The 24,101-nt window shown below is 39.1% G+C and overlaps 2 protein-coding genes across 2 annotated transcripts in view; one reads left to right on the forward strand and one right to left on the reverse strand.

Moving 5' to 3' along the window:
• Nucleotides 1-16,733, forward strand: part of LOC140941500 (protein flightless-1 homolog) — a 41,456-nt gene extending 24,723 nt beyond the window's left edge. Inside the window, exons 40-55 of the mRNA XM_073390508.1 lie at nucleotides 1,300-1,347; nucleotides 1,837-1,893; nucleotides 2,572-2,668; nucleotides 2,936-3,072; nucleotides 3,832-3,875; nucleotides 4,568-4,628; nucleotides 5,469-5,525; nucleotides 8,436-8,525; nucleotides 8,950-8,987; nucleotides 9,104-9,169; nucleotides 9,834-9,891; nucleotides 11,037-11,126; nucleotides 11,654-11,746; nucleotides 12,647-12,694; nucleotides 13,377-13,442; nucleotides 14,978-16,733. Of these exons, the coding sequence (XP_073246609.1) occupies nucleotides 1,300-1,347; nucleotides 1,837-1,893; nucleotides 2,572-2,668; nucleotides 2,936-3,072; nucleotides 3,832-3,875; nucleotides 4,568-4,628; nucleotides 5,469-5,525; nucleotides 8,436-8,525; nucleotides 8,950-8,987; nucleotides 9,104-9,169; nucleotides 9,834-9,891; nucleotides 11,037-11,126; nucleotides 11,654-11,746; nucleotides 12,647-12,694; nucleotides 13,377-13,442; nucleotides 14,978-15,115 (1,188 nt within the window). The 3' untranslated portion in view covers nucleotides 15,116-16,733. The remainder of the gene's footprint in view (nucleotides 1-1,299; nucleotides 1,348-1,836; nucleotides 1,894-2,571; nucleotides 2,669-2,935; nucleotides 3,073-3,831; nucleotides 3,876-4,567; nucleotides 4,629-5,468; nucleotides 5,526-8,435; nucleotides 8,526-8,949; nucleotides 8,988-9,103; nucleotides 9,170-9,833; nucleotides 9,892-11,036; nucleotides 11,127-11,653; nucleotides 11,747-12,646; nucleotides 12,695-13,376; nucleotides 13,443-14,977) is intronic.
• On the reverse strand, nucleotides 16,627-23,002 carry LOC140941501 (growth factor receptor-bound protein 2-like). Its single transcript, XM_073390509.1, has 6 exons — nucleotides 22,824-23,002; nucleotides 22,609-22,706; nucleotides 20,795-20,895; nucleotides 19,443-19,464; nucleotides 18,789-18,951; nucleotides 16,627-18,419 (listed from the first exon to the last, which is right to left on the reverse strand). The coding sequence occupies exons 1-6, from the start codon at nucleotides 22,899-22,901 to the stop codon at nucleotides 18,234-18,236; spliced, it is 648 nt and encodes a 215-aa protein (XP_073246610.1). The 5' UTR covers nucleotides 22,902-23,002; the 3' UTR covers nucleotides 16,627-18,233.
• Between the last annotated feature and the right edge of the window lie 1,099 nt (nucleotides 23,003-24,101).

A 24,101-nucleotide genomic window follows, 5' to 3' on the forward strand; every position in this document is an offset into this window, starting at 1 on the left:
ACATCAGCGGTAGCCGTTAGAGAGAATGTATGAGAACCGCTCAAATTGGGCCTGATCTCGGGTTACATTTTGGCGGAAAAACGTGGTAGCCGTCATCACCCTACTACGAGTTTTAGCGAGAATGTCGAAGTAGCGGAAACAAGATATCAAATGTTAGAAGTTTTATCATTTTGCGATCAGGAGAGGGTTTAATCTCCTTCACTAAAGCTAACAGTGCTAACTTTTCTAGTGAAAAATGTTAAAATGAAGCCTTCCGTGAAGTCTCTATTTTGAGAATACGCGAAAAAACTTGAAGTCAAATCTCGTACTCGTAGTCGTTCTCGTCCTTGAATCTAAAGGTTTCCAATGAAAGGGGCTGTACGTTGAGATAAGGACAAAGCCACAGGTTTCATTACAGTACTGAAAATATTCCTAGAAGTTCTTGGTAAGTGCAATGAAACTCATTATGGTTTTTTAGTCTTGCGCAGTGTACATGCATATTGACAAGGAAACGGTAAAATTTGCGATTTGCAAAAGAAAGGCTAACTTTTCGTAATATTTCGAACAAACTGTTTAAAATAGTAGTTTAGTGCTGTCCTTCCATTGATGAAATGTACATGTACATCTTAGAGATGTGTGTTCCACCTGTGCTAAAGCAGCTGATTTCAGATTTTATTGTTTTGGCACTATTTACATATTGATTACGTTAGAAGTCCCATTATTGTCAGTAAGTAACTTTTGTCAAGATTCCAAGTCAAAGTGCCTATTTGATGTCCTACCGAAAAAAGGAGGATTGAGGTCAGTAACTTGCTGCTGTGTTTGAACTCACCACTACCACCAAAAAGTGGAGCGGTTTAGTTTGCAGTGCAGGTTTTTTTAGAAGGATACAAACACCAGAATTTTCTCATGGCTGTGGTGCATGTGCAAGTCGCCACAGATGCTCATGAACATACTTGTCTTTTTTAAAAGTGGTGCGGGTGGAAACTCAGGTAGATGCAGCGCGTTTTGTCATCCTGGTACCTCGTAGTAACCATGTTTGATGTTTCCTTGTCTCTGTAATGAAATGAAAAATAATGGGCTCTTTGCAGAGAAGCAGTCACATTCAGCACAAAAACACCTTGCTGGAGGGCAAACAACTCGGTAGAACCTTAAAAAGAAACGACAGTAGTTCCTTGTTTTTCTTGCGCCACATCGTCGTTTGCTCTCCAGCATGGTGTATATGTCCGTTTCTCTGCAAAGGACCCATTGTAGTTGAAAGTAACTACAGACGGTGCAATCGTTTGATTCAGTATTGATCATTAACCTTTGTTTGTTGCACAGAACATAACAACCAAGGAAGCTCAAGCTAAACTGCAGAAAGCTGCCAAGGTAGAAGTCCATAATAATACGCATTGTAACAGAAGCTTTCAGTTAAACACGTCATATCTGTTTGTAGTAAAATCCAACTAGCGTTCTATTATCAATGCTACGTTCTGATTGGTTGAGCTACTACTAGGCTATATGTTATAGCCCACTAGTAGCGAAAAGCACCGGCTTTGAAAACCAAAGCAATGGCGGCTGAATCGCGTTTTGCTAGCTTAAGTTGTTTTGTCTCGATATTTTGGCTCTGAGTCAATAGTCCATTTGGCCTTCGGCCTCATGGGCTTTTGACTCAGAGCCCATTCGGGCTTGAGGAATCATTGTTAAGTATTGTTACTTTGGTTAGAAACAAAGTTAGTGCAGTTATCTTGGAGCACAGATGCTTACATTTAGACCGATCCCTTACACTTAGTTTAACTTGCATCCTTTTACTTGTTAACTACCGATGCGGAGTTGCTCATGTGCTGTCTCGGTAAAAGTTATTGTTTTCTTCACCAGGTTGATCTGTCTGCCCTGTTCACCACTCGGCAGCAGCCTATCCCAAATAATGAGCAGGTAAGTTGTGTTATGCTGTGAGTGCTGATAAGTGAGAAACTCTACAAATTCTTTTGAATTGCAAGTTCTAGAAATGAAAGTGAGATAAACCAGGAATCCCTTTTATTCCTCCCTAATACTTGAGCCGTTTCGTGAGACAATTTCCCCTTTTTTGAATTATAAATCAGGTTATAGAGTCAGTAACAGAGAAATGTTTTTAAACTACGAGGAGCAGCTAAACCTTGAGGTGCTTGGATACCTGGCTATCCTTCCATCTAGTACGTGATTCTTTCAGAAATTTTAAGCAAACGTTTAACAGCGGGCAACTAAGCGACCACTTCTTATCAGGATAGTGAATTGGACATTTCTGAGTTGCGTCAAGCCTCTGTTTCAAAGCGGGGCTAAGTACGAAGCGATAATACGTTTCTGGGAAACTGCCCACCTACCCCTCCCCTAACAAACATTTTGCCCTAAGTGAGATGTAAGTGTTACTGTTGGCTTAGGGGAGGGGTAGGTGAGCAGTTTCTCAGAAACGTATAATGATTCAAATGATTTTTATTCTCATGCAAATAAAACTCCTTTTCAAAAGAAAGGTTTTGCCTCGTTTTGAAAGTGATTTTTTCGGAACTCGTTTTAATCAATTTTTTCTTCATGGCGTGTTTTAAAAGAGACTGAGAAAGTATTTTACTTGTCATTAAGGAACAGTTTGTGGAAGAATGGAATGAAGATCTTGATGGCATGGAGTGCTTTGTTTTGGAAGGAAGAAAGTTTGTTCGACTGCCTGAAGACGAAATAGGTGAGTAGTAGCTACAGTTGCTCTCGGGTGATCACATCCCTTGCCATTCCACACACAAGACTCTAACATTAGACCTTCTGTTACACTGACTGCACTTGATATAAGATCCAGAGAGAGATAAAAGATTTATCGTTTGCCCAAGTAAGAAGGAGAAAATGAAGTTTTAAACATGTGCCTGGCTCTACGTCTTTTTCTGTACTATTGAACGTTCGCCTTTCAGTTATGGTTGCGTTTGTTAAAATTAAGTTAATTTGTGTCCACCTTTAGGTCATTTCTACACTGGTGACTGCTATGTGTTTCTGTGTCGTTACTGGGTGCCAGTGGAGCAACCTGAAGAGGAAGATGAAGAAGAGGAACCCATAGAACAGGAAGAAGACTTCCAGTGCGTGGTATATTTTTGGCAGGTTAGTTTCTTACTAGATAGTGCATACCAAAAGTAGAAGGTTTACTTTAAGGTCTCCTAAATGAGATCGTCCCATGGGTTTCTACTTCACTGGAGATAGCTGAATCTTAGCTCTCGTGAAATGAACAGAATATTTTACAAAACGCTGTGACATTTGCTAGGAACTAAGTGACCGTGGAACGCAGTGAATGGATACTGGGCTGAAACGCCTGATCGCCCCTAGAAATCAAACCAGATGGGTGACATTGACTCAGTATTTCCTGTGCGTAGCCGCCATCTTTGGATTTGAAACAGAATATTCAAGAGTAGCTGGAAATGATGAGAGAGGCGGGCATTGAGCACTGCCCGCCGCCCCCTACCCCTAACCCCACCCCTTGGACTCCTTCCAACTCCTTATTTGTTTTTATTTGAATGCGTTGATCAAGTACATAACCCGCGTAAATTCTAGTACTTTCGCCCCATCCCGCGCAAAAAAACCGCCCAACTTCAGTAATATATATGGCTTTTATCTTCTTCTGAGTAGTTTGCACTGCATCTAACTTGCTCCAAAAATGCAACATCATTTTGTAAGCATACTACACAAATTAACTTGCACCATATAGTTGTTCGTTACATCATTTTGTAAGCATACCACTCAAATTAACTTGCATTCTCTCTTGCTTGCACCATATAGTTGTTCGTTCTAACGGGGAGGGAATTTTTACCTAGAGTGACATGTCTTGGTCAGTCTTTTATAGTCATTACTTTTTAAATGTTATAGGGAAGAGATGCAAATCAGATGGGCTGGCTGACTTTCACGTTCAGGTTAAATTTAGCTATACCTCTTTCTAGTTAGTTACTTATGCAGTATCAAACTCATAAAATTAAGTGCTGCTAGTCTTTTTAAAATTTACAACTGAACGAAAGTTTTGTAGTGATCTACTCGTTTATCCGTTTTCAGTACAATCACGTCAAATGCGTTAAACTGTTAAACGTTATAATCGGCAAATCCAACTGGTGAGATTCTATCCTAATTTAACCAGAAAGCAAATTGAGCGTGTGAAAAATTAGTACGTCTATTTTTTCAAGTTAGTTATTTTGCAAGAGTCTCTGGTTTTCTGTTTCTAACTTCCTCTACCATTTACCACCATGTATTTGATTAGGTAGTTTCCCATGACCTACCCTGCTAGCAAGCTGTCCATTTCGAGTGGCGAGTTGCGACAACTGAGAACGCTCGAGTGAGCGGTGTAACCACCAGTCGTTTTGCCTTTCGCCCGCAAAAAGGAGAGTTTGCTCACAGGCCAACAATGACACGACACTACTTTACTAAACACGAGCATTTTGAAATATATTCTAGCCTTTGTATCAAAATAATTAATAAAGACCAGTTTAGAGGAGAAACAACTTATTTGGGGGGTTTTCGGGATGAAGTTCGACCTTAAATTTGCATTTGAGGTCAGTACATGGCTCTCTTTCAACCACACTTGAATCTAAAACAATTCTCTTGTTATTTACAGTCTTCAAAAGAAATTCGAGATGCTGTTTGGTGAAAAACTGGAAGTTGTTAAAACTCAGCAGGTACATTAAGTCTGCATCTCTGTTTATTCTCCTGAGTTAATTAAGCTAAAACAAAATAATGGGATGTGAAGTTTGAGATGTAGAATGTCGTAAAGTTGTTTAGGCCCAGGCAAAATTTGTACGAAAGTTTGTGTTCTTATCCTTGGTTTTATCGCTGGCAAAGTTATACCCAATGGTTCTTTCACTCTGGTTGAATGTGCATTCATTGCTTGCTGCAGATAAAGTTGTTGTAATCTGAATAAGGCCTCCTCCACACCTATCTGGATATTTTTTTGCCCTTTTTCGGAAAAAAAAATATGCGTCCATCAGTAGCAAATTCAAATCTGCGTTTCCGCCCGTTCACACAAAAACGCTATAACGATGGAAATACGATTGCATTCCTTACAGGGCATGCGCTGTGTGACTTATAACATCATCGTATTCGAAACCTCCGTGTTTTTTTTTTGTTTTTTTTTCATCCGTCCACAAGAAAACGGTAAGTAGACGTTTTTCAAAAAAAACGATCTCTAGGCTGGAGGGCCTTTCTGAAAAGATGCGTTTTCGGTGACCGTTTTCACCCGATACGTGTGGACGGTAGGCCAAACCGGTGGAAAACTGCCCACCTACCCCTCCCCTAGGCCATCATTTTGCCCTAAGTGGGAAGTAAGGGTTAATGTTAGCTTAGGGGAGGGGTAGGTGGGCAGTTTACCAGAAACCTAAACAAACAGTGATCTTCGTTTTCAAACAAAATCGGATACGTGTGGACGGAGCCCAAAAAATCGGTTGCGCAGGGTTAGAAATCTTGATGGATTTTGTTTTAAATACCTCTCCCTTGGACTTTTTCTTACGTTTTTTTTTCAGCAACAAGAAGCACCACGATTCCTTGCTCATTTTAAAGGAAAGTTCATCATTCACAAGGTGCAAAATATTTACAGTATTGTTTTGCTTTTCTTAGAAAGTTTCCTACTTGATGGAAAGTTTGGGGGTGATTATGGGCCAGTTATTACAGTGTATAAGTGTTGTGGTTCAATTTTATCCTTGGTTTAGATTTGATTTTCTTTTGTTTCAAACTCATTATCATACATTACTATACCCGAAAAGAAAAGAAAGGAAAAGAATACTTAAACCAAGGATAAAACTGAACCACAACATAGTACTGTATACGCAGTTTAGCTGATGTGTAACAAAATCTCATTTAGGACATTTTTAATTCGGGTAAACTTGATGTTTTTGCAAATGTACTCAACAGTGTTTACTCTAAAGAGTACAAAGAAGGCATCGTAATGCAAACTACATATAGAAAAACATCTTATTTAGAATAGAGCCAACCATAATAGTACGTACCTCTTCACGTACACCTAAATGGACACCTGAAGGTGTGTCGATGGGGTTTTTCAGGATGAGTACCTCCAAATTCTGAGCATGAACTACGTTGCGATTAACAAGGATTTGGCAAAATTACCACCACAACTGTCTGAACGATTTTGGAAGAACAGTTTCCAGTGCCGAGAAATACGGCTGCAAGTAAAATAAGTAATGACGTCATTTCGTTGCCATGAAATGATAACACCAATGTCATTTTAACCCTATCATAAAAAATTTTCATCTTTATCTAATACAGCTGTGGCAATAATTTTTCCCTGAAATTTTGGCTGGCTTTCTTTCCAACAAAGGGATAAATTTGATCTGTAAAGAGAAGTAGGTAAATAGCAAAATAAGCGGGTTTTTTTCCCCTTGTTTTTTCGTCTTTAACTCTGTCAGCTGGAAAGATCTATCCTCGCTAATTTTGCTAATTAACATTTTAATAGCTTAGGGACTGGTCAAAAAGTATAGGGGGGGGTGGGCCGGAGCATTTTGAAATGTGGTTGATAAAAAACACATGACCCACCCCCTCCCTTCGGCACAAAAATGACTGACCCACCCCTAAAGCAAGGTTGGAAATTGCATGACCCACCCCCTAGTTAAAACGTGGATGTTCGGTTTCCTCTTAATAATCCAATAAAACCTCGTTCTGTGCTTGACAAAATTTGTTCATACACTGCTACAACCAGTATCAAAATCACAGAAATAATACCTTTCACTGAAAAGACAAATGTGAAGAATCAAAAACTTCTTGTTTCGATGGACGTTAGGAGTCTTGCCACAAATATACAGCAAAACGAGGGTATATTAAAATTGTCTGTCACAAAGCATATGAAAATTTCTACAAAGACAACCTATTCCTACACATTACTTGCCGGAAATGCTTAGATTAATCCTCAAAGAAAATTTCTTCCACTTCAATGAAAGGACTACCTACAAAACCATGGAACTGCAATGGGCACAAAGGCAGCAGTTTTGATTCCTTTGCCAATATTTTCATGACATATATTGAAACAACAACTCTAAGTAAAACTGTCTTTAGAACAACAGTTTGGAAATGCTACATACACGTTATCTTTTCCCTATGGGACATGAGTAAACCAGACATCGAAGCCTTCATTGAAAAAGCAAACTTCCATGACCCAACTAACGTGAATTCATGGCCGAAACCTTTGACACTGAGACTGCGTTTTTAGACACGGTTGTATACAAAGGCACAAGATTCAAGGAAAAATCTGTCCTTGACGCATAGACACATTTTAAACAAACGGAAACCTTCTTGCACACACATTTCACCACGTGTCACCTTCCAAACGTTAAAAAAGGTTTTGTCAAAGGAGACGCCTTGAGAATCCTACGAAAATACTCCTCAGAAACAAACTTTGAGGAAAATAATTCAAATTAAAAAAAAAAAAAAAAAAACGCTTGATGGACGGAGGCTACCCACAGTCTTTGATAGAAAACCTTCTACCAGAAATAAAATTCACAAAAGGGAGTCTGAACTCCTTAAACAAAACAACAAGGAGGAAAAAGAAATATTGCCATTCGTGACACAATACCAGCCCTCGGTGTCTACTATAAAGGAAGCTTGAATGAAAAAATGGAATCTGATACAAAACCAACTATAACTTCAATAAATTTTTAAAAAACCACCAATCATTTCCTTACAAATAAAGGAAAATCATTAAAGGACATGCTCGTTAGAGCAAAAAAAAAAAAGGTTAACAGAGGGTTCCACGCCCGTAAAGATGTGCAGCCTGTCACCCTTTGTATTTTCTCGCACAACAGGTTTCTGAGTATTTTAGCAATAATTCCTGCTGGCTGTGTCTTATATAACAAGTGTAGTCAACTATCTCGTTAGTAGTTAGTGCCTATCTATGTAATAAAATAGGGTGACCCACCCCTTAAGGGAAGCTAAAAATTGCACGACCCACCCCTTGCACAAGGCTCAAAACCTGATGACCCACCCCCTCTCTGCTCCGGCCCACCCCCCCCCCCCCCTATACTTTTTGACCAGTCCCTTAAATGGAAAACTTAATGGGGCCAGAAAGAATAATATACATGGGTCCATATGGACCAAAAACCACCAAAGCCGACGTCAAAGAGTTAAAAGGCATAATATGGACCTTCTCTTCTAGCGGTGTGTGTCTTAGACAGAATTGAATGTAATCCACTTGTAGTTGTTAACATAATTATGTGTAAGTCCACTGGTTTTGACAGTACTTGTTCTAGTTAGCTCTAAGGGTTTTTTTAATAATTGATTAGACTACGAGTAGTCCCCCATTTCTCCTCAGGGATAGTAGAGCGAGCGAAACGCGAGCGCGTGAAAATCACCCTACGCAAGAAAAGCGTGTCGCCTTTTCTTGCGTGGGGTGATTTTCACCCGCGCTCGCGTTTCGCTCGCTCTACTATCCCTGGGGAAAAATGGGGGACTACTCTTAGACTAATAATTGATTTGACCAACAGGGAAAGCGAAAGGAACCCATTGAGAACAACAAACCTAAGTTCTATCATATTCGGTCCAGTGGCGGTATATTGGCAAAGAGAGTTATTGAGGTAATTTTAATAGTACCTTTTTGTTGACCGTCTAATTCTCTGTCCCGTTTTATATCACTTAAAACAATTACTTCTAAATAAAGGCCAGTTTTTTAAGAATCTCAGTAACAGGTGCCGAAGCTTGAACAACTCTGTAAAACACCAGATTGTTCACAGTGCAGGATCGTATTTCATTCAAATGAGCGCTCGAATGTTACCACTAACTTTTAAAGTATAACAAACAGCATTGTAGCGGAGGAGTGGGTGATAGCGTTTTTTTATCGGAATAGTGGTAGCGTTAAATTTTATTCACATGCCTGAGTTGTACTGCTTTTAAAAAAGGTTTTCCGTTGAACGAGATCACCCTGTTTTTTAATTAAAAGCCAAGGAGATTAAAAGATGTGTTAAAGATTATCATTTAAACATGTCATTGTTTATTTTGTAGATTGAGACAAGTGCAAGGCACTTAAACTCTGAATTCTGGTAAGTAACAATTAACTGTATATCTTGTCAAGGTAAATCTGGATGTTTTAATGACTAAAGGCACTCTTGATGTTCCTTGTACTTGAATGTACTAACGCAGTCTTTGCAATCGATAGCTACATCTTGAAAGTTCCTTTTGAAAATTATTCAGAAGATGGAATCATCTATGTCTGGATAGGCAGGTGGGTGCATGTTTGAAAAGAGTAAGTTTGTTATCAACTGTGATAATTTTTATTTAGATCCAATAACATAGATAGTTTTCAGTCACGTGGCTAGCATCGATGCAAATGTATTGGAACAAAACAAAGTTTTTACATACGAAAAATGTTGAACTCTCTATTGGTTAACAACGTTAACATGGCCGCCGTTTCATTTTTTGAATTCCAGTATAGCGGACATGACGTCATGTGAAAATGTTCTATTAACGCTATGCTTCACTTTGTACATCAAACACTAGAAGGAGTGTTTCAACGGGTATCTAAACACCTAGGAGTGGACTGAAAATACCAGGTGTCAGGAGATCTTCTCAAATACTATGTAGAGGGTCTGATGTTTTCTTCTTATCGATTTTGAAGAAATTAAAGCAACGGTTCCTTAAAAATAATTTCTGTGATAGATGGCACTGTTCTCTTGAGTAATTTTCTTTGGTTTTCGTCATGAATTATTTACGGTTTGAGAAGTGAAAAATTCAGTTAATAATAGGTACTTTTTGTTACCATACGTTTCAGTTCCTGGTCTTGTTGTAAATGATGGTTTTAAAGGGAATGTAGCCAGCATAGATTTAATATTACCTGTTTGTTGGTTGTCAGTAAGAGAATTGGAATTTCTTTTCTTATTTACTAATAGCAAAGTCACTGAAAGTGATGCTGACCATGCCAAGGAACTTGGAAATGAAATTTGGGATGTAAGTTGGTCACAAAAAATGTTTTGAACATCCTCTTACTTTATTCATGTAAAAAACAAAATAACAGTCCAAAAACGCTTTATGGCTAGTTTTTAAATGTCATTTCAAGTCGGGCGCGGCCCGGCTAGGCCTGCAATGGAACTATTGCTGTTAGTTTTAACCGTCCAAGTTTTTATTGTGACTTCAGTGTAATGTAGTGCTCACTGTGACTTCTTGGATAAGTTGTGTCAGGTCAGTTCGACATTTAAGATGTTGTATTGCTCCAGTATTTCCCTTTTCACGTTGTAGGACAATAGCAAAGGATAGTCTACAAATTGTTCGCAGAACGGCTCAAGAACTCATAAGCAAACTTGATCAACGCAGTCAAAGCCTATTTATTGCTGCCAACGAAAGCCAGTTTAAAAACGGCGAAGTAGTAAAAGCTTTAAAGTGAAACGAGTTGAAGTAGAAGGAAGGTGAGCGCTCCTCGCCGCTAGGGACGTCCCTAAGAGGAGCGATGTGAGACGGCTGTGTATTCGCAGGCAAACCCAGTGTTACTATGAACTAACTTTTTACTGTAAAAAGGATATAAAGAGCACCTGCATACACTTATCAGGGCTGTGCTCTAACAGAGCCCGGTGGCCCCTGGCGCCGACCTTTTGCTCTTGGGTGACTAGAAAATCTTAGTTTTTTGCTGGGCACCTTAGATTTTACAGTTTCAGAGCACTGGGCGCCCTTCAATTTTCCTTAGAGCACAGCCTTGCCTATCCAAAACTGTATAATCAGAAACTTATGGTACTTGCCCTGTCAGATTTTGTTAGAATAAGTGAAAACGTTCGCATAAACTGCTACACGTGATTTTTTTTTGGTTTTCGAGGAAATAAAGCGGTGAAAAGTGCATGCAAGACTTCGGCACTCTAGGGACCTCCGAACAGATATTCCAAGAAAACAGTCATTGCATACCCCTGACAACTTCCCTTCTAGCAGATAAGAGGACTCTTTTCGCTGGTATTCCTCCCGTCCGCCGAATACCTGACCAGGGAAAAGAGGCGTCTGCTAGCACGGGACCTAACAAGGAGAAGAGAGGCAGGTTTTTAAAGCGATAAAATTTAAAATGAATTTGCTCTGTTTCATATTTACTTTATGATACTGGCTTTTGTTATCAGAGCGGCTACACTGTTCAGATTGTAAATGAAGGAGAAGAACCTGAAAACTTCTTTTGGGTGGGCCTCGGAGGAAGAAAAGAATATGATAAGGTAAGTAATCCATTCATCCTCTCTACCCTTGGGACGTTTTTTGATCCGTAACTGTCGCCCTATGATAGTCTTGGATTCTGGATTCTACGCTGTGGATTCAGGATTCCAGATACTGGATTCCAGTCTATGACAGTTGAACTGGGATTCTGGATTCCATTTGTTAGTGGGATTCCGAATTCCTTGAGCTGTATTCCGGATTCCAAAGCCAATGATTCCCGATTTTACGGGTAAAATCTTCCCGGATTCGGCTTCCACAAGCCCAATTTTCCCGGAATCCAGATTCCCTTTGCGTGGAGCAATAACCATGTAAAAACCAAGGGCGTAACCGTGACTACAACGAAACAACAACGACAAACCTTGTCAACCATGGACACGATTTATTGATTTTATCCTAGATACTTTGAGAATGGAACTTCGGCGCCAAAGGACAGCCAAAGTATAAGCAATAAACGATGTAAATAGTCTTCTCATTTTGGTAGCTAGGGAGAAACTTAGTAAAGTGTACTAATTCTTTCCATTTTCTTCAGTCTGCAGAATACATCAAGTATGTGCGGCTATTTCGCTGTTCCAATGAGAAAGGATACTTTTCTATCTCTGAGAAGTGTTCAGACTTTTGTCAGGTGAGATAAAAGTATCTGCAGCAACCTCCCTTCAAGAAATGTTCTTCCACTGGGAATAGAATAACGTAGTAATGAGGCAAAATGTTCATTTGGTCCTGTAACCATTGTAGATCCACCAATCCATATGCTGCAGTTTTGTCACCTTTCCACCTAGGGTGGAGTGGGGGAGCAACCTCGTCGCCAGGTCGCTTTTCCCTTGCTTTGGAGGTGGGGCGGGAAAAAAATTATTTGGTCATTTTCTTACATAAATTACCTAAATCAATTAACCAATCAAAATGACGGATCGACCGGCCGATGCCAGGGCCTTTTCCCGCCCCACCTCCAAAGCCAGGGAAAAGCGCCCTAGGGACGAGGTTAGTGGAGTGGAGGGGGTACTCCCTATGATGGCCTGTTCGAGGCGGCTCCGCCCGAAAGGGGTTCCTTTTTCAGGCTTCAGGTATATGAAAGCATTGGATTTCACTAAAATACACTTGAAATATCTGAAAGGGTCGGGAAATCTCTCATTTTAGGCCTATCAGATGCATTTTATGGCTGTTAGAAAGTTAAGAAAACATTCTGGTATTGTGATTGATTCCTATTTAAAAGACCGTGAATTTGCAGCAGTTAAAGGGATGTAAAGTTCTAAACTAGCTTTGTGAAAGTAGTACCATAAAAGGTATACGAAAGGGGTATCTTTCCTGTCAAAAATGGTATGTAAAAAAGTAAGGGTTTGGACCTCGGGTCGGAGCCTCCCAGTGCTGAGATCCCCCCACTGGGGCTTTTCCATAGTCAACTGTCCCGAAGGGATATCCCAGTAGCCCTTCCTTAAGCCCCCACTGCAAATTTAAAAAGGTTGCCAGGTTGGGTCCCATGAATGTCAGTGTTCTTTATTCAAAAAATGATATCTTTCTTTACCATCAGGATGATTTAGCTAGCGATGATGTCATGATTTTGGACACAGGACATGAGGTGCGATGACTTATATTGATTATAACTGAGCATGTGCACGTTTAATAAACGCAATTCAGTCCACGCTCTCATAAACTGACGCTCTCCTAACTTGCAGCTACTGTAAGCAAAATTATCCGATTTTAATTGTCCGCTTACGAAACAGAATCCCGTAAGTCGCAAGCTCAAATTGCAGACACTTTTTCTGTTTTTGAAGGGTGTCTTTTTAAGGACACCTTGACTGTACTTCTTCTTTAAAAAGACAATGCTAAAAGGGCAAAATTGTGTTTCCTCACTTTCTATCTTGGATGTTGGAGAACAGCTCAAAGACGCAGGTCACACTTAAAATTTGAGAACGCGATGGTTATACAACAATCTGTGAGGAGAAGAATGGGGGAAGACATAGAAAATGCCGTATTGAACTTTTGGCCCTGTACGAGAACAGTTTGTGATGTGCGGAATCGTCTAACATTACTTGACCAAATTTGTATCGAGAAGGCGTCAGTATCACTCTGACAGTTTTTTGTCGTTAAACGTTTTCCGCTTTGTTTGTTTATTGCATTCTGAGAGGAATCTCTTTTGTTATTGTGTTACGAGGAATACATTTAAGTTTAATTAAGGTCATGTAATCGCCAACCGGCCAAAAAATATGAACAGATTTTTGGCCCTTTTTCTTTCACTAAATTGTTTGTTGTCTTTAAAGGTATTTGTTTGGATGGGACCACAATCCAGTGACGTTGAAAGGAAAATGGCCATCAAAAGTACCCAGGTACAATAACTTTGTATTATTAGATGAGGTTTTTGTGATATCCGGAATAATCAAGGTCCAGGTAAGTGTTATCAGCCGAGCGGACGGCCGAGGCTGCTAACACTTACCGAGACCTTGATTATTACATTGTTTTCAAGAAAATAACGACAAACACACCGTCGCAAGGAACCTAAATTGATATTGTTGTTAGAAATCATGCATTGCGCGTGCAACCTACAGATCTGTAGGTTGCGCTGATTTCCAAAATTAGCTTTAGGCTCTTAGCCAGTGAGAGGACAGATAGTTATATGTATATTAATATTTGTGTATGTGAAACGTAATTCACGTGATACTCTGCTAGCAATTTTTAGTCAAGTCGCCTACCGGCATTGTCAACAACACGCAAGAGTACCTTTAAACCTGTTTATATCATTCCTTAAACACCCCAAAGTAGCCATGATTGGACACCTTCTTTGCACGTGCTACTAGCGCTTCCGCCTTTTATACTACCCTATTTGAAATTTCCGCAATTTGATTGGCTTAGAGCAGTGGTATTTCAGCGTAATTTGAAATACGCACATGTGAAAATTACAAACCTTTTGCGGGTAGTAGTATAAACAAATAATAGCATGATTTGTACGTGATATTTGGCATAAATACCACTATTGATATTTCAAAATTGTCTCAAATTTCACTCGCCTAACGGCTCGTGAAATTTCGTATACCAATTTCGAAATATCACTCGTGGTATTTATGCCAAATATCACTACAAATCATGCTATTACCTATACAAATAATGATTTGTTTACTAAGTAATTCATGTACGACAAGAAATAGGGCACTGCCGAGTTCCGAAAACCCTCACTTTCAAAATGAGGCGAAGTGCACAACCTTGCCTGTGAAAATGAGTTTTATTTGCATGAGAATGGAAAATCATTTTCATATCAAAGGCTGAGCACTTAACTTCGATTTGATACAGAGGCCCGGGGGAACTGGGAAATGGCCTATTAAAAAACCTTCGTATGCACAAGTGAAATTGACTCCACTAAACTGTGCCTGAGACAAACGTGAGGAAATTTTGGTCTTCCGCCATGTCAAGTTTGTATGGACGCGGGCGTTCATATAAGAAGTTTCGAAATTTTGCTTTGTGTGTAATGCATAAATATATTTGTTCCAAAAACGCAAGTTTTGTTTCTACGTTACAAGTAAAGTATGGGGCAGTTTTCCGCCCCAATTTTTTCATCTAGGAGGTAAGAAACCGACTTTGGTCACTTCAAATGATAGTGATTTGTTTAATATGTGGGAGGCAGTATATAAATACATCTGTAATGAAAAAATATGTGAATATCATATATTATAGAACTGCGAGTTGAAGAATTTAATATATAGAAGATCATCGTAGTCGCAAACGCAACTTTTGCAGTTACGAAAAGAAAGCCTGAAAAATTCAGGCTTGTACGGGATTCGAACGTCCTTCCTTCTTAATTGCGAAATCGAGTTGCTTTTGTCACCGGGATGATCTTTGCGTTGAATTAAAACACCTTTGTTTCTTGTAGGTTTATATTCAACACCTTATGCAGCTTGACAGTTCTAGTCCAATACGGAAACTTCGCTGTACCTTTAGAGGAAGAGAGCCACATCAGTTTACAAGGTGTTTCCATGGATGGGGGGATTTTCATGACCCCATGAAATGAATTCTCTGTCTACATGCTAAATCTGATTGACGAAAAAATTGGATGGACAGTTTTCCCATCCTCAAATCTATGTTTCGTAACATCTCCTAAGGTGGTAGCATATTGTATGAAGTATTGCGGCAGCCGAATGAAATCAGCACTATCTGAGTGGCTGGTGTGTCTGTCTTGTTACTACGTTGCCCGCTTTGATATACGACTGTAATGTCTAACATAGTTCTAAGCACTTTTTGGCACCTTTCATAGGAAACCGGTCGTTTCGATACAAAGTCAAGCAGTGAAATTGCACAAACATTTTGTTCGCTTCCTGTATAGTTTGCGAGTGAACAAGACACATATTTGAGGTGAATATCTTCGTTCTGTAAACCAAGTACGTGGAACTATTTACACCTCAAATGAATAAACTTGTATCGAAACAACTTTGTATCGAAACGACCGGTAACCCTCTGATATGGGCGAGGCCCTGTTAGGGTGAAATTCAGACAAGCGACATGGCCAGCGACACTAGCCAAAAATGGATAAAATGGTGGACAAACGACATAAAGATGGTTAAATACCAAAAGAGACATGGCCTACTCCTCAAAATTAGAAATGAACGTATTTGAAATTCAGATTAGGGACATACATAACCCCTCCCCCTCCTCCACGTAAGAGAGCCTCATGGGCGTTTATGGTGCTGAGTTGTTTTGTAACCTGAGTAAGTAGGCTCAAATGTTCATACATAGATCGAGACTGTAGTCAAGGCTCTACGAAAAGGACATCATTTTTTTGATTTGACCTCTCTGAGTTCTCAATCATCTTATGCTATTGGGGAGGAAAAAACATTAGACTTGAGAGAGTGGTGTGGTAATCGAGCCTTAACAAAATTATCCGTGATAAAGATTGTCAAAAAACATACTGCATCTTGGGCCGCGGTCGTTTTCCTCTATACGTGACGTCATTCCATGCAAAGTAGAACTGGCGTGAAGCTGCTTTGAATAAAAGTGGAGGGAAACAGTACCTCAGACCCTGTTTGCGTAGTCTCCCTCGCCATTGTCTCGTCACGCAATGCTTTTCCCGTTGGTGAGAGACTACTGTTTACACGGATCCAAACAAATTTGTGAACGGACGAATTTCTGTGCAAATTTCGCGACAGTTTGCAGCACTGTTGGCCGTTCAAAAATTTGCACGGTTCCCTGGGTTCCATGTAAACGAAAGCAGGATCTTTGCAAGATTTTCTCTGTTCAAAATTTTGTGCGAACCCGTGTAAACGCCACGGGGCCTCAAGGTGTTTGCTTTTTGTTTTAGCTCCTCAACTTGCTCATATTTTGTTTCAAAAGTAAGAGGATTATATTTTGCCATTATGTCAAACAATAACACAATAGAAAGCACTAACTGGTTTTTGAGTGTGTCTAGACTCTGTTTTCAGCCTAAAGAGGTAACTTCTAACTTAGATGCTTGCTGAACTTTCCGTTGGCAATTAACTTTAAAAACAGTTCTAGATGTATGTCAAACAAAATAATCACTTCCCGCAGTTTTGTTTTGTTTTTTTTTATTTAAGTGTATATGAGAAGGGACATAAAAACAGTCCTACATTGTATAAACCTGTATGTACTTGTAATAAAGTTAATTTTAAAATTTATTATTACTAAATGATTTGACAAAAACTTTTGTTTTTCTCCAACCAAACCGTGAATGGATACAACTAACTCCAATTTGCAACATTGCATACATTATATACTACATGCTAATATTTTAAAACCAGTGCAGTATATTGCTTTACGGAAAAATACTCATTTCCTCCTAACTCGATATTCAATTTCTTACAACACAAATATTGTCTTGTTTATTTTTAACTATTTTAAAGTATCTCTCAGTTTGAATTATTAAATATGTCCAACCCCTGTTGAGTACCCATATACCACAAAAAAACTACACCTACTCTAATAAATACATATTAAACTAGCATTAAAACCCTAACCCATAGAGGAAGAAATAAACTCTTAATATCTACAAAAAGCTTCACTTCACGAACATTCCATTGACGCTACTTTATAGTTAGGTTGTTCCAGACAGGTAATGCTGATTACCTAAGTCTTCCTCGCAGCCATTCTTGTCTCTATCATGCAATGCTCCTGCCCAAAAAAGAGGAGCATTGCAAGATGAGACAAAACGGCTGTGACTTAACTTACTCTAGAGGGAGGCCAGAGGGCAGAGTTGCCCATAAAAATGAGAGTGGTGCTCACTAGAGGGTAACACTTTGTAGGGTGATAAAAACGAAAAGGAGTACACTGTACCACTGAAGGCAGTTTCAGTACCTTTTATAAAGTCCCTTCTATTTTCGTTACTTTATCAACCTGAAAATAATTGTCAGTGCAGACAGCTGATCCACCTAGAGATGTCTTCAAATATTTCTGACAAACACCTCCACCTCCTCCCCCTAATATCTTCAGAGGAAAGTCACCTCTCCAGGACCTTGTACTGCCATAAAGATTACATCTTTTACGAAGCACACTATACCTAAATATACATCTAATGCATGAAAAATCCATTAAACAACAGGAACTCATCACACTGTGAACAGGCATACTACATGTACAGCCTGTCAGCTGTAAAATGCAGATGTACACAGTACATACATTGTATCTAGTGTATATCTGTATATCTAGTGCATGGAAAATCCATTCAACAACAGGAACTCACTACACTGTAAACACTTGTGGGTGCTTAGTTACATGTACAGCTATAAACAAAATTATTTGTTAAAATTATGTGCATGTATGAAATATCATACATAGAAGATATTACATGGACATGTAGGGATACCACATTTTCCCCCGAGTGTTGAACAGTGTTTTCACAACTTGGAGAGAATTTTCCTATCCCCAAGCAACCATGTAACATTCTATTAATTTATTATTATATAAAACACCAATAAAATACCAAACTGCATGTATTAAACCCTACATTGTTTCCTGTCTAAGATGGGACTTATTATGTAACCATGGTAACAGCAATCTTTTCATGCATACAGGTAACATGTTATTTTCACATGTGAAGATATCATGTTTTGCTCAACTGGTATTTCTTTGGTGTTTATAAATTATTATAATAAATTTGTACATCACATTTTATTCTTTCTTTAAGTCTTGTTAAGTGCCGGAGAGGACACGTAGTTTCTAGGAAAGATTCCAACGCAGCCATGAACTTGCCCCTTCCACCAGTTTTCATTTGTTTTATCCAGCACTGTGATCCAGTCTCCAGCATTGAAGCTCACCTCGTCATCATCTTGAGCGGTGAAGGAAAACAATGCCTGCACCATTTCATCCTTTGTAATTTTTGAAAGAAAAGGTTTACATAAGCGTTCCTGTACATGTAAATGGCCATTGGAATTGAAACCAATGTTTTTACAGTGTAATTGCAGCTCAGGGTCACGTGACCTACAATAAATTGTAGCTTATATATGCCAAAATTATGAGATACAACCCTAAGAAGATCAGAGATTGAAGTATAAACATAAAACAAATGGTGGGACTGCCAATGAATGCATGTGCATGGGTCGTTTTTAGGTTGAGGTATTGTCAGCCTAAAAAATATATTTTTTTGGACCTTGTCTAATATCCTGGAGGACAAGTCAAGGTTACTAACTCTAAGAAGTCAATGTCGATGCATGAGAAGAATTGAACTCAATACTTACTCTAAACTCCACTTCATTCAGAAGTATGTGCTGTGTTTTACTGACAGAGTTTGTTTTGTGATACTCCACCAGCTGGTTCAAAGATGGAAACTTTCTGATCCACAAGTAGTACTTTTTCTCCTCATCTTTGAAGATCTTAAAGTGTTGCACTTTGTCGCCACTCCTATAAAAGTTATCAGGGTAGTAAATAAGAGCCGTTTTTGTTTCAATTTGTTGTTTTTTAGAGGAAGAAACCCTGCAAGCAGAGGCCCTTCGATCTTCTTAGATAAGACTTACCGAAGGGCCTCCACTCACAGGGTAAGAGGTGTTTGGATGGTGATGTGACGTTAGGATGTCTGGGTGTGTGAGGAATCTTTAACTGACACCTCTCTCTTACAGACAATTGACCTGGTCCCAAAGATGCACAACTTCCTACAACCCCTACCTCTATAATATTGACATCTATGTAATAAGGAAGCTTGGATCTGTACCTTTCTGTATATTTATTAGGCAGTTTGTTTGCTCATGGGTGCAAGCTTAACATTATTTGAAATGAGGTAGATACATGCACTGATTAGTCATTTTATAGTTTTATGCCCTCAGTGTACCTGCGGCACAGTCTTAATTATTTACACATAAATTTATTTTAGTGTACAAAACAATACCTGTACTTACCTGACTGAAAGGGAAAAGTCTCCTGAAAGTGAGAGCAAGATCAAAAAAAGTCAGTGAACTATCAAATAATTCATTTAAACTGGCCTTGCGCAGCCATATAGACTAACAATATGATAAAAGAGAAAAGACAATAATCCTTGTCTTTTTAGGTAATTTTTAAGGAAAGAGTTTGCTATACCTCATTTACTCCCTTTTTCCCTTTATACATCTCCAACTTATTAATGCCCCTCACATGTTTGAATAAGTTGGAGATCTTTAAAGGGTGAAAAGGAGTAAATAATGTATAGCAAACTCTTTCCTTAAAATTTTATAAGAATAGCTTTAACAAGAACAAATACGAATAACTATAACAACAATAATTACGTATACAGTATCTTCTGTTTACCTTGGAAAGGTCAGGTTTTTTGGATGCTGGCCAAGTTAATTTTATTTGCATAATTTTGTTTTGAAGGAAGTTGCTGTCCATTACACCCACACAAAAAAATGAATGAGGGCCAACACCCCACTTTCTTAAATGGATTAGCAAACTTGATTCAAAAGGATTTTTTTTCCAAAATAAATAAAGTCATAGTCACCAATATTTTGGCCTTTTTCTTTCATTTTCTTAATGAAATAAAGTCTTTCATTTTTTTGTAATGCTTTCATAAAAACATGTCTTCCATGCCTAATTGGGTAGCCAAGATTCACACTGAAGGTTTTATTTTAACTTAACTAGATCGAGTGACACATGTCTTGATCATTCGGCCCAGTTTAAACAAAGATCTTTTCATGAACCAAACCTATTTCCTTCAACTAAGTACATGAAAAGATCAACGTTTGAGTCAATATTAAGTCCAACATATCTAATTTGGAGTCGACCCACGAATAATTATCCCTTTAAGCCCCAATATACATGTACAAATTCTCCAAACTGTTCTCTATACATTTTCTTAAAGAATGAGTTGAGAGAATTTGATAAAAGATCAAAGCATTTTCTCTCAGGCAATCATTTTATTTATTCTCATAACCTAATCTCTTGAAATTGTATGGATATTGTTAGGGGAAAATTGATGTTGGTCACTATTGGGACTTAAAGGGTTAAGTCTGAATAGCCCACATGAGAATTTTGAGCGAGGAGCGACTTTGTTTCAAACGTCAAACTTAGTGTAATTTATTTTCTCCTTAAACATTGTTGACCATTGCAGTTCGTGAATGAGTTGAGTCCATCTAATTGAGTTCAACTTCTGAATCAACCGTCAAACTTATATCATTTGAGTCAACCCAAATAGCTATTTATTTCAGTACATGAAAATTTTGACGTTTGATTGAGCTTTACCAATTAAATATCTGATAAAATGGTATAATTAATGTACCTGGAGAACTTTCACTCTCTCGGATAAGAAATGCCCCTTCAAACTGAAGCTGTAAAAGGGCTTCTTCAGCTTGTCTTCTCGTTATTTTGCCATGGAACCAACTGAGAATCAATCAATGAATATTATTTGTTTTATTTATCTACACTGTACTTAGGTTGGCCAATTCTTGGCAGGGACACCGCCAGGCGACACATACTGTGGCCCCAATATAACGGTCACTCACCCCATGAGAGATAGACCGTACCACACTAGGAAGTACATCCCCTACTCTTAACAACCAGTGTGTGGGTTCTTTAACATCCCAATTTCTATGACTTTGCAAGGGTTGTGAGATGGGGCCTACGGTTTCTCTCTAAAAGTCTAACTGTTTGCAGATGTCTTTACAAAGGCAGCACTTCCTCCTCAGTCATTTACTGCGCTTTTCAATAACATGCAACTCTAGTTCAAAAGCCACCTTCACAGTCACGTTTTTCTCTGTCATCAATCATAATATTATTACAATCACAAGCTACAAACCTTGAAACACAGAAACATGCAAAATGGATTGAAATCCACAAATCACAAACGAATGACCCTTTAAACCCATTGAAGTAAACTTCTGGGTCCCCTTAGATAATTGACGGTAGCGAAAAGCACAAAAGTTAGTACTTAGCTAGCTTTTGAACTTCAGAATTCACGTGTTTATGAAAAGCGCAGCAAAGACCCTAATTGTTTAGTGGTCTGGCTGGGGTTTGAACCAGCGGCCTCCCACTTGACAGATCAGCGGTTACCCAATGATAACAGTCATGCATGACCATGGTATCACAAACTGTATGCCTAATGGGGACACAGTAGCCTTGTAGTTAGCCTTCTGACCTTGCATGGAGCTGACAGTGCATCAAGGCCAATCTTTGCAGTGAATGCCCTTAACATACGAATATTACCTCATATACATGTAATACTCCACAGTGTCCTTTGCCCGGGCGGCGGGGGGGTGTACTCCCATACATTACCTATACGGGTATGTGCTGCCCAACGGGGTCGTGATTTTGAAGCTCCTGATTTAGAACAGGGTATCCATTTCAGAGGCATTTTCTAGAACGGGGTATAATATTTCAAACGTGCGAAAGCTCTAGTTTTGTAAGCAGCCATTTGAAATTATTCAAGGACAGATTGCTTTTAAAAATACGATGCAATGCGTTAACAAGCAAACTGTTGTGCTCTTGTTGCACCCTAGAACGGAGTATAAAAACTTGGCCCATTTCTAGAACGGGGTATCAGTTTTAGGGCGAATTCTAGAACGGGGTATAAAAAATTAGCCCATTTCTAAACAGGGTATCCATTTTAGGGGAAATTTTTTTTAGAACGGGGTGCCAATTTGGAGTCCCGGGCGGCACATACCCACCCGAAAAATACCCAAGTGCCCCCCATCCCCCCGGGGGCTCCTTTGTCACGACTTGGGCAGTGATCGACACAAATGACAAAGCTATGGTGACTCTTAGATTGACTAGTATCCTCTCAGGGATAGAAGCAGTACTCTCACAAAGAATGGATTAAGACCCGAATGTTGAGTTGCATGTGGACATATTTCATGACCCAAGCATTTATGACAAACACGGAAGAACTGTCGATTTTTATCAATAAGACGGAAACTGAACTGTGAAGAATCGTGTTATGAAAATCTCGCTGAATTCTTAGTTTTCTACTCTTGTCGGATGAATGGAAATTTAGTACAGTTAAATTTTCTATTACAAGATAAAGTCACTTGATTAACTAGAGAGAGAAACCAAAAGCTTACGAAGAAACGAAACATGGCAGCTTGTTCTTATACTTACTTGTGCGCCCTCATGGTAATATATGTATTTGGTATCCATCCTTCTCGATTGCCTTGTTCTGCTTTGTACCAGTTCTTGTCAGAATCCATATCTAACACCTGAAAATAAAAAGAATGGAGCTGAGTTTTACAACTCGACCTACGATCGCGATCGATACTTGATGAGCGTGCAAAATAGAATTCATTGGAGCTAAATGACTCTAAAACTGTTCTCACATTTACGATGGTGGCCTTTTCAAAGGACAGTTCGTCTTCTTGAGACGCAGCAAAGCGATACTTAGCTTCAGCCTCCATTGACTGATCTTTCTTTTCTTTTCTCAAGAAAAAATATTTAACGACGTAGATTGATCACCATTGCTAACTTTGGCAGGAAGTGACTTTGAGATGACAATCGGCCCGTTCTCATGCCCCTCGCCCTCGGTGAGAACTCGATTTCCTTATATGGAAATGGTCGGAATCTGACGGAAAATGTCGGATAAGGTTGAGACTTCCGGATTTATAGTTGGAAACAGTGGAAATCATCGTGACGTCATTGTTAACATCTTTTCTCATTAGCATGCACGAGTTTACCCATAGAAGGTGTAGCTGTATATACCAATAAGTTTCAAAAATTAAAAGAGCTGATTAATTTATGAAGTTTGAGCAAGTTTAATTTAGGTTCTTTGCAATAAGTAACAAAGAAAATAGCAACAATTAAAAACTGCAAAATTACGAGGTGGAATAAACGTTAATGAGCTCATACATTCTTTGTAAATTTTGGGGTTTTTCAAAGGGAATTTCTCCGAAACTGCTCAAATTTTCGGAGAAAACTGAAATTGCTATGCTCTTTCAATATTCAGAAATTTCAATTTACTAGCCTCATCAGATAATGATAAGCCTGTGCTGTTGAGGCAAAAAATGTAAACAAGGATTCGCCTTACTATTCAGAGGGTTAAAACCCAATTTTGTCGCTTCACTATTACAGTAGAAGCTCTCCTATCGGACAGTCTTGTAAGCGGACAGCTCTACCTATAGAAGGCCGCCTTCACAAAACCCCGTTTTTCTCAACTCTCATACAAACTCTGTATTTTTTACTTTCCCGTAAGCGGCCAGCTCCAGTGATAGACACCTTTTTCGCGTCCCTAGGGTGTCCGCTCACCGTGAGCTTCCACTTAACAATAGAAGCCCTCCTAACAGACTGCCGACACTTTTGTAAGCGGACAGGCCTCATGGGTTAGGGTACCACATCTTAGGTACAGGTTCTTTTTTGTTTGCCGATTGTCGCGTTCTCTTCATGCCCAATTTGCGTTGAGAAGGCTGAGTAAGTAAACACCGAGGCTGTTCTATAACGGTTGTAAGGCCCGTTTCAAACGTCGCGCTTCTTCCGTGCGGAACTAAATTGATTGAATTAAATTCGACTTAAACACGGCAGTAGCGCGACGTTTGAAACCAAGTCCTGCTGCTGCCGCGTTAATCTTGTACCCAGATCTCCCACGGCCAAGGGATTTTCAGTGT

This window comes from Porites lutea, chromosome 6, assembly GCF_958299795.1.
Source record: "Porites lutea chromosome 6, jaPorLute2.1, whole genome shotgun sequence".
Lineage (NCBI taxonomy): Eukaryota > Metazoa > Cnidaria > Anthozoa > Scleractinia > Poritidae > Porites > Porites lutea.